Here is a 10,792-nt window from a genome sequence, read left to right on the forward strand (position 1 = left end):
GTCCGTCTATCTCTCTCTCCCTCTTTTTTCTCTCTCTCCTTCGCTCTCTCGCTGTCTGTCTCTCTCTCCCTCTCTTTCTCTCTCTCTCTCCCCTTCGCTCTCTCTCTGTCCCTTGATGTGCGCAGGACACACCTTCTCATCATGATTTTTGTCTTGTAGGCTGTGACCTACGGATTGTCCCGAGGGGAGCCGCCATGTGTCTTCATTTCTGTTCTGTGTTTCTTTGAATACATTTTCATTTGTTGATTTCATTTGTTGATTCGAAGGTGAATGTGTGATGCTCATGTTTGTGATGACACATGCATGTCACCAGGTGTGTTTGTGCGACGTCAGGTAGATTATTTGGTACATGATTCCGTGTAGTTGATGTGGCATGTCTTTGGCCGGGTTGGGGGGGGTCCTGGGGGTGGTGGCGGTGGGTGTTGTGGCCCACTTGGGTGTCCGGCCTGCATGATCAGTGACTCCATGGCATCTGTTGGCCTTCAGGTGTGGCTCTGGTCTTGGCTCCCTTTTCTGGTACATGCTGTGGTCTGACTTTACACCAGGTCAGAGCAGGTGTTCGTTTCCTGCAGCTAACGCGCCTTATCGCATGTTTTGTGGTCGTATCGGAGATCTGTCTGGTCATTGGGAATGTTGCGGAGTGGTGTTGTCGCTGCTTTTGGCACGGGAACGCCTACTCTGCATCTCATTAGCGATAGTTGCAGGGGTCATCTGTGGCGATATTTTTTGCACCAGCTGGTGATTTTGTTTGCACCAGCTTGTGAATGGGGTGATAAATTTATCGCGACTTTGGCTGCGATAAAGTGCCGTTAACTCAGTGATAACTCTTTGAGAATATGCCCCTCTGTGTGATGACCTGAGTTAGCTCCTCTTACTTCCGCTCTTGGACACATAAGTGCGAAAGAAGAACAAAAATAAATAGTACACGGACAAAGACTCCATTAGTACAAAATGTTTATTATAAAAGCACATTTTCGCAATGCTGGATTTTATCGCATCAATGTTTACCAGAGCATATATGATCTTTCAGTAACGATGCAACGGCCACTATAAACGTGCCAAACTCTTGGAAAGTAACGAGCTTGTCGCCATCGATGTCCATGGAGCCGCAGATCCCCTTCAGCACGTCGTCATCTTTTCCTGCTTTCTGTAATCAAGAAGGGAATTAAATAAATATGTTGGTAAAACTGAATACATTGAACATAATATGATTGTGGGTCTCTCAGGCCTTCCAAATATGTGTCTTAGGAACCAGCTGATTTCAGAGTAAGTAGATATTATACTAATTGTGCATCTTATATAGTGCAGTTTCCCATTTGTCTGTTCTGTAGGCGCTTATAATAGAAATAAAGAATTATCCAACTCAACATTACTAATCAAATGGGAGCACACTAGAACGGGGGTTTTGTTAGGTTACAATAATGATTTGTGTGTTAATGGTAGTTTAGTAATGCACTGTGTATGTCCGACAAGCTCACTAACCCATCTCTTTTCGGTCAGTGTCTAACCAACGCAGGCCGTTTTTTAAGATTACATTACTGAGAGACCCAGCATCACTTTTTATCTAATTCCACGTGAACCAGTAATGTCTAACATCACATCCTGTTCCAACTCTACATCCGGATGAGAAGCCAAGCATCACTTCCTATTCCAAACCGACCCGCTGCCGTGCGGTCCTGCACCACTTCCTATTCCAGCTCTAAATACTGCGATGGCTCAGCGGCGGCTCCTCCACAATGGCGGAGGTGCGCTGCCTCACTGGCTCAGAGCCCGCAGATGAAAAATAAAACAATGTTTAACTATTGTTTTAGTTTTCAGCTGCTGGCTCTTAGCCAGCACGTGTAGGGAAGGGCAGGCTGGGGTCGGGTCATGGGAGGGGGAGGAGGAATGAGTGTGCATGTCTGTTTGGCCGGACGTCCTAGGCCCCCCAAACAGATATGAGCACTTAGGTTTCTCTAACCTCACCCATTGACTCCAAATTCGACTCAGCACCCAATTAAACAATTTCAACAGTTTTTTAGAAAGCTATGTGAACGTCCACACCCCAATAACAACACACAAGTGCTAGCCAAATCCTTCAGCGCCATGGTATTCTAAAGATCTTGCTGACTATAAACAATCCATCCACAGACAAGAACGAAAATAGAAGAAAAACAGAGCTCCCTCGGACCCCTTGATACTGAAGTACCTCTGCACAACGCTGACACCTCATTGCATCAGCCCAAGTAAACTACTAAACCATCACCATTAATGAAGTCACTAGCAGTGATGCTAGAACCATTTTCAGAGTGGGGCTTTGCTATCAGTGTTGTGTCACTGAAGTCATTGGGTTAGTGAAAAATCCCAGCATCACATAAAGAACAGGTGTAGCAAATGAGCCACGCCCTTTAGGCAGAAGAACGGTAAGGGTGTAGTATGCATTTTGGAATGCACTGTCGCAAATATTTTACCAAAGCATGGTGTGGTAGCACACAGTCATTTACAAACAGCGCATTTTGCCCTGAAATGGCCACTACATTTGAACAGACATCTAATTTTACTGAGAATATTATGCATTGCACAAATGATAATGTGTGGAAATCAAATTCAGTTCAAATTGTGTTGTGTATTAACATTCTAGAGCTTTTTCTTTCACACTCAGCAAGATTGCCACATAGTTCATATTACTAAATTATATGACTTTTCAGTTGGAGAAAGGAAAGTAAACACTAATCTCCATGTTAAAAAACGGAGCAGCAATTTGTCGAGAAACAGAATCTGACATTTGACCTCTATGACAAAATCATATGTAAAGGCATCTTTATTGCTCATTCACCTTCTGAACTCCAGCATGGTTACTGTGGGGGTGCTGCAGCACCCCCTGCACCTCTACTTCCAGCACCTATGCCACCAACCAAAGGAAAACGCTGTACAGGCCAATAAAGCACTGCACCAACCCCTTGCCAACCCTACCTATTCCTCACTCCACAGAAAAGTGCAATCCTATCAACCTCTTGTCCAGTGAAGAAATACCTAAGATCCAACAGGTCATCGACCATACCAAGCCTGCTTCTTCTCTTACATCTACCCCTCCCCGTAGAATCCTTCCGCGGTCAGCCTTCAAAGACCCATCTCTCTCTGATCTTACTGACATACTCATCTCACTCGAAGCCACTTCTTATGAACATGATGTCTTACCCCTGTCCTTCACCATGCCAGGTGCAGCGTCACGCTAGCAGTACTGGTGGGTGGGGGCTCTCTGCTGCCATGCTACAGTTCGGCATCATACTGGCAGCCCTAGGGAGGGGGGATGGGGGTTCTGCTGCCATGCCACTGTTGGGCATCAAACTGGCAGCACTGGGGAGGGGGAGGATGGGGGGTTCTGCTGCCATGCCACTGTTGGGCATCACACTGGCAGCACTGGGGAGGGGACGGATGGTGGTGTGCTGCTGCCATGCTACAGTTCGGCATCACACTGGCAGCACTGGGGAGGGGAAGGAGTGGGGCTCTGCTGCCATGCCACAGTTGGGCATCACACTGGCAGCACTGGAGAGGGGGGTTGGGGGGGAACTTAATGCTGCCATGCTACAGTTCGGCCTCACACTGGCAGCACTGGGGAGGGGACGGATGGGGGCGCTCTGCTGCTATGCTACTTTCAGCATCACACTGGTAGCACTGGAGAGGGGGAGGATGGGGGGCTCTGCTACAATGCTATGGTTGGGCATCACACTGGCAGCACTGGAGAGGGGATGGATGGGGGGGCTCTGCTGCCATGCTACAGTTCGGCATCACACTGGCAGCACTGGAGAGGGGATGGATGGGGGCCTTCTGCTGCCATGCTACGGTTGGGCATCACACTGGCAGCACTGGAGAGGGGAACGATGGGGGCGCTCTGCTGCCATGCAACGGTTCGGCATCACGCTGGCAGCACTCCCAGGGGGCGGGCTCTGCTGCCATGCTACGGTTCGGCATCACACTGGCAGCACTCGTGGAGGGCGGGCTCTGCTGCCATGCTACGGTTCGGCATCACACTGGCAGCACTCGCGGAGGGCGGGCTCTGCTGCCATGCTACGGTTCAGCATTACACTGGCAGCAATCGCGGAGGCTGGGCTCTGCTGCTTCTAGCCCAGAGCTGCTTTCAAAACCTGACCGCTACATAGCATCAAGGAACTTATTTTTCAAAGCGTAATCTCACATAAATTCCCATTACTCTGGGGAGGATGTGGCCTAACGGCTAGGGCGGTCGCTCTGAAAAGTAGGGAACCGAGTTCGTGTCTCGGCAAGGAGGCTCAAAAACCTGTGTGTGATCCTGGGCAAATCACTAATCTCCCACTGCCTAACAAAAAAAATGTGCTCTTGTGTAACAACTGCTGCTCATGTAAAGCTCTCTGATACCCGATACCTTCAGGTCAAGTTTGCGCTGTAAAAAAACTCCCGAAAAAAGTACTGTAGAACTTTCTTGCACGTAACTGTAATTTTTCCACCAGCTTTTCACTGAAAGGAGAGTCTTGAGCAGAAACAACATCTAGCGGGTACCTGTGCACCCGGAGTGCGGTGGCTCATGCGCTACAATAATGATAATAATAAACAAATTTACAAAGCGCATGGCTACACTAACTAGTGTGTCCCCGCGCTGCGGCAGAAAAGACCCAGTTTCGGGCAGTGAGTGAGAACTAATGAGAGATTAGATGGGGGGCTTACAGATGGAAAAAGCCAGGTCTTAAGCTTTCTCCGAAAATTTGTCTCCGAAGACTCCAGCCGGAGCCCTAGGGGGAGTTTATTCCAGTGTTTGGCTGCTAAAAAGCGGAAGGAGCGTCCTCCCATCCTTGCTCTTCTGGTGGTCGGAATGCTGACCTGCCCCGTCTCACTTGATCTCAATCGGAGGGCCGGAGCGTATGGGGTAAGTAGGTCATGAAGATAGGTGGGCCCTTTCCTCTGTAGGATGCGGTGCCTGACACACAGAGCTTTAAAAAGAATTTGTTCCCTAACCAGGAGCCAGTGAAGGGTAGCCAGGGCCTTGTTAGAGGGAGCTTTCCTGGGTAGCATTAGAAAGAGACGAGCTGCAGCATTCTGAATGCTTTGTAGTCTCTGTACACATTTGATACTTGCTCCTAAGTAAAGGGCATTCCCATAATCCAAGCGTGACTTCACCAGGGTGTGGACCATAGTTTTTCCCGCTGCGACAGGAAGTACATCTAAGGTCTTCCGAAGTCCTCGCAGAACCCCAAAACATTTTCCCACCACCCGCCTGGTGTGAGTCTCGAAGGAAAGTTTGGTATCCAGCCACATCCCTAGGTTCTTTACCTGATCACTAGGGGGAGGGGTCGGTCCCAACGTCTGAGGCCAACATGCTGAGGACCAGATCGAAGGTGCTTTGACTATCACTAGTACTTCTGTTTTATTGCCATTAAGTTTTAGGCAATTATTAGCCATCCAGGACGCCAGTTCTTGTAGGCATGCCGAGAAATTGATGGCTGCCTTATCATGATCTTGAGCTAGGGACACCACCAATTATGTGTCATCAGCGTATGACACAACACTGACACCAAATTTACCAATAATCTCTGCCAGGGGGGTGATGTAGAGATTAAAGAGGGTGGGGCTAAGTGTGGAGTCCTGTGGAACCCCTTGGTCCAACTTGATACTTTTAGAGTAGAAGGGTTCCTGCGACACCTGGAAGCTACGGCCGTGTAGGAAGGACCTTAGCCATTCCATGGCTCGACCAGCCATACCTCCTTTCCTAAGGCGCTGGAGTAGAGTTTGATGGGCAACAGTGTTAAATGCGGTACTGAGGTCTAGTAGGACTAAGGCAACCGTCTGTCCCTCATCTACTTGTTTGCGAATAATTTCTGTAGATAGGAGCAGTGCCGATTCAGTAGAGTATGTAGCACGAAAACCCGATTGAGTGGGGTGAAGTAAGTTGTGTTTATTGATATGAGCTGTCAGTTGGGTGTTAACCACCTTCTCTGCTATTTTGGCAAAGTAAGGCAGCAGTGAAATAGGACTTACATTTTCCAGTTGGCTCATGCTAACATTCGGTTTCTTTTTTAAGGGGATGACGATCGCCTCTTTCCATCTTTTAGGGACTATTCCAGAGGTAAAAGAGAGCTCAAGGAGGTGTCTAATATAAGGCTCTAGTACCTCAAGGCTCCCTCTTAGAAACTTAGGGGTGGCAGGGTCTCTAGGTGAGCCTGACATGATGCTTAAGGCTACATCTTTAAGTATGTCACATGGGGGAGCTACAAATTCACAGAGACATTCCGCCTCTGCTATGTTGGATGTCCCATCACTATCCGTGCACCCGTTTCCTGCTGCATCAGAGAAGGTAGAGTAGATCTTACCCACCTTCTTCGCAAAGAAGTCCACCACTAGATAGCAGGAGTCTACTGAGCTGGTGTTAGGAGCTGTGGCTCTTGCTAGTGACGAGATCTCTTTAAAGATAGTGAAGAGTTCCTTTGAAGAGTTCTCAGCTGTCCCGATCCTATCATTATAATAGGTGGCCCGCGCGTTCCTAATGAGAGAGTGATAGTTCTTAAGACTGGATTTATATTAAATTTGCCTAAGTTCTGAAAAGTTTCTCCTCCAAGCTCTTTCAAGGTGGTTACAGGCTGATTTAGCTATTCTAAGCTCACTGCTAAACCACTGTGCGGTTTTTAAATGTCTACCAGGCGCTCTCGCGGACCATGGAGCATTTACTATTCAATGCCTCCATGATACGTTTGTCAAATGCATCGCAGGCAGAATTAATATCTGTGCCGCTAGGTGGCCCGCCCTGTTGTAGGGCCAAATTGAAACTTGATAGGAAAAACATAACCCACTTCCTCTGCAGTTTCTTGATGCCCGTCTTCGTCAGTAAATAAGATTGAGGCAGCATGACACTGAAGGGGATCATAAAATGATCAGACCATGGGACAGGGATTGGGGGTTCAATTTCTAAGGCACCCCAGTTTGCAAAAATTGGATCAAGTAGGTGGCCCTGTTGGTGAATAGAAAGCACCGATTTAGGTGTCAATTGGAGATCATCCAGTTCTAGGCAGATCTTCTGAGCACCAGTGTTTGACAAATCATCAAAATGTAGATTCAAATCCCCCAACAACAGCATTTTCTCATAACGCAGTGCGGGTTGAATCATTTGCTCAATAATACTGGATGCAAACCTAGTGGAGGGCCCAGGAGGCCGATAGATCAAAAGCCCCTTTATAATGTAATTAGTGGATACCATAATAGAGAAAAAGCCTGCTTCGCTGTCCGCAATGTTAGTGGGTTCTAAGGTGCACTGCATAGATAGCCTGTGAATAATAGCAATCCCTCCTCCCCTGTTAGTCGGCCAATCCACTCTAATAATTCCATAATTATGCTAGAAACGATCAAGGCATCACTTCAGAAACACTCAAGGCGCATTGAACAGGCGTGCCTTTGTGTACACCATGTCACAAGCAGTTTCCTTGCAGGCGACTACCAAGCATAACTTTTCGCAATATGCGTAATTCCCGCGAAAATTACGCGTGTTGCGCGTGAAGACTTCTCCTTTACTTACACAGAGTGACGGGAACTCCGCCTTGGCCAATTGGACCAGCTCAGACTGGCTCAGCGTTCTGCTGTCCCCATCTCTGCCAGCATACTTGTCAAAGGTTTCAATTAGCTTTAGCATGAGGAATTCGAGGTTCATGTGCTCCTGAAATACAGATATTGACAAAAAGAAACATTATCTCTTATTTTTACTCGCCAAGTGCTGTACAGACACGGGTTGGTAAACATACTATATATTTTTGTGGGGCGTCTCCTTTCAATTTGTGTTTGTGAATGTTTTTAAATTACATTATCCCAACAGATTGTTCAAGTGCTTAGAAGTTCTTCATTTCAGCATGTCAGGAAGCGCTGTGCACATCACGTATGCAGGTGTAACAATTTGGATACTTTTTGATTTGCGCAACAAAGTGGTATGCTTTCAGTCAGAGGGCGTGACAGTAAGAATTAGATAGTGCACTCATAATAACAGTACACTGACTATTATTATAAGGCAGCGACATTTAATGATTTGTGAGGCCCCAGGCAAGATATATTTTGCGGCCTCCTATTGGGAACAACTTTGAATTCATTAGCCATTTTCACTTAACTAAAACCCTCGTGATGCCAAGCAATTTTGAATTATATGTTAGACCTTCAGAAAATAAGGTACACAAAACAGCTGAAAACTCCGACTGCCTGGTGCCCGCCACCCACGCAGTACCAAAATAAAACTAGAACAAGAATTGATAAACGCATTTTCTTTTTAAATTTTGGATCGATCTTTTTTTACTCTCAATCATAACCTTTTATGAAGAATTCAGTGCGGCCCAGCTCTTTGCCACAATTAGAAGAAATGTTACAGTGTTTAATTTGAGCTGGTGGTTTCCGGTGCTGGGCACCGGCACTTATTTGTCAACACCGGCACTTGTGACAGTCTACCACAGGCTGGTGCTGTCTCATTTAGAGAGCACAACAACAGGTAATTATTAATTCAATATACATTAAAAATTACAATTTCAAACTGCCAAACGCTATCCTGATAGTTTTGTGGGCCTGGAATAGTTGGTTAGTAGTTGTATTTTTACTATAATCGGCAGCAGTGGCAGAAGCAACGTGTTTTTGTTTGTTTTTCTATTACAAATTAAGCACTGGCATGCTACGAGTGAGTTGTTAGATGTTTAGTGGGCTAGTGCACACTAATAAAATAAGACCTATGCACCTCGTGCTTGAAGTTGTAGCTTTAGTTGCTGATTAAGTGTAATAAAATAATATTCCCCCCTTGCCTCCCCACCATCGGCGCTGATGCTGCAACACTGACAATCAAAGGCCTACCCTGAGGATTTTCAGAACACTTTTGCCATCCTTGCGGTGGAAGGGACCGCCTGCCATAAGGGCGGGGGGTCCCTTGTGGGGTATTAGGATGCGCCCGCCACAGTGGTGGGCCCATCCCGTATTCCTAAAATTGCGGTGGGCGGTGCTGAAAGCACCGCGCGCTGCAATGGTAAAAATACATGTTGTGCATTTCAAAGCACAACCTGACAGGCACCGCGCGGTGCCTGCCACGTTGTTCTTTGAAAGGTAGGGAGGTACCATAGGTACCCCCCATGTGCACCCCCCCCCGGAGTCCATGGGGGCCCCCCAAAGCAGACTCCGCATGCCTTTCCATGGCGGCAATGCCACCACGGAAAGGCATTGAAAAATGCACATACTAATATGGCTGGCGGTGTCTTTCAGACACCGCCACCATATAGAACCCTTTTCCGCCCTGGTCAACATGTCGACCGGGTGGAAAAGTGGCAGACGGTCTTTACATCCACCGCGGACCCCCCAGCCATTATAATATGGCGGGGGTCGTTTCAGCACGGATGGCGGGCCCGCCATCCTAATGACTCTAGTCTTGTGTTTTATGCACATTAAATTATGTTCCTCTGATGGAGGTCCTAAAAGGCGTTCGCCAGGACTGCTTTGGGTTTCCAGCCCGTCCCTGAGCTTAACTAGGCAGCCCTGGTATTAGTGCTTAATTTGTAAAAAAAACAATATATATATATATATATATATATATATATATATATATATATATATATATATATATATATCAAAAAGTCCGGAATCAACTTAGCTTGCGCTCATATATACATATAAATGCCAGAGCCCTCTTCAGGAGGTCACCGCCACTTGCACCACCCATTTCCACTGCCAGCGTTTCCAATGACAGTACTTACACAACTTTTAACCAGCACACTGCTACAAGTGCGACAATTCGGACTATTCCGGGTCCCCAAAGCTATGAGGTGGCAGGTATTAGTTAATAAGCAACTGTTGCACTTCTTATCTTTGTATTTCACGAACAGCGCCACCACGTGGCAGCAGTCACAAGTGCCGGCTTTAGCAATTAATGGCGGGTGCCGAGCTCCAGAAAACACCCGCTCAAATTAAGCACTGCTGGGTGGTATTCGGCAAACCCGTCATTCGGAAATGCTGTGCCGATTCCTGCAGAAAACTTTGCCTATTCGCACTTGTTATTAACATTTTAACTGATGTAGCACGGAATGCACGGGTTATTGCAAATCTAACAAAACTGAGGGCTTATTTACAAACCCCGTGCGCCGACGGTGCCTCATTTTTGTTTGAATGTGGGAAATGGTGACGCACCGGCGGCGCAAGGGGCTTGTAAATACGCCCCGCAGTTCTACCGCTTTATTCCTCTCTTCTGACCGCTAACACGCACTTTCATCGCTTCAGAGCAGTCAAACAACCTACCGCGCCTGCACACCAATGAAAACACACCCACCGCCCCCAGATGTCAAAATCCGTTACCCTGCCCAGACGTGCCATGAAAACTTACCATTGTCAGCAGTCAGCGAGGTGCAAGCGCGCTTAGAAGGAGAGATGCGGGGATGCGTGTGGGGTGGGTGGAAGGTCTTTTATACTTTTTAAAAAGGCAACCCCCCCCCCCACCTCAACAGTAGCAAGCAAACCTGCTAGTATGCGGTTTTTCTTGTAGGCGCACTTTTTCACTGTACGGGGCAAACTGGTTTACTGCCTTCCCCATTCCATTCGTTCCATAGGCATTTTTTACTGCACACATTTCGGCTGAAAACTACCCGGAACCAAGCTCATATAGCGCCCTGTAGCACAGTGATGTGTGCGGGTGCAGGTTGTGAGACGGTGCCTTGCAAAGCGCCTACCTGCCGTTCTTTCCTTCACTGCTTGCAACGCAGCGCCTGGAGGCAGGGAGGCGTCGCCGCGCTTTCAATGCGCCACAGAACCGCCGTGGAGGAAAGGCTGCAGCGCACACCTGAGC

At 47.5% G+C, this 10,792-nt stretch overlaps 1 protein-coding gene across 1 annotated transcript; it reads right to left on the reverse strand.

The window, feature by feature from the left end:
- Positions 1 to 937: 937 nt before the first annotated feature.
- Positions 938 to 10,377, reverse strand: LOC144798858 (protein S100-P-like). The gene is made up of 3 exons (XM_078669936.1): positions 10,334 to 10,377; positions 7,517 to 7,654; positions 938 to 1,147 (listed from the first exon to the last, which is right to left on the reverse strand). The coding sequence occupies exons 1-3, from the start codon at positions 10,334 to 10,336 to the stop codon at positions 998 to 1,000; spliced, it is 291 nt and encodes a 96-aa protein (XP_078526062.1). The 5' UTR covers positions 10,337 to 10,377; the 3' UTR covers positions 938 to 997.
- Positions 10,378 to 10,792: the final 415 nt, after the last annotated feature.

This window comes from Lissotriton helveticus, chromosome 12 (assembly GCF_964261635.1).
Source record: "Lissotriton helveticus chromosome 12, aLisHel1.1, whole genome shotgun sequence".
Classification (NCBI taxonomy): domain Eukaryota; kingdom Metazoa; phylum Chordata; class Amphibia; order Caudata; family Salamandridae; genus Lissotriton; species Lissotriton helveticus.

Bases quoted from the DNA above. Each gene is read 5' to 3' on its own strand.
- LOC144798858 (XM_078669936.1), bottom strand. The intron at 1,148-7,516 runs GTAAGTAAAGGA...TCTTGATTACAG, and splicing joins CGGAGTTCCCGTCACTCTGT to AAAGCAGGAAAAGATGACGA.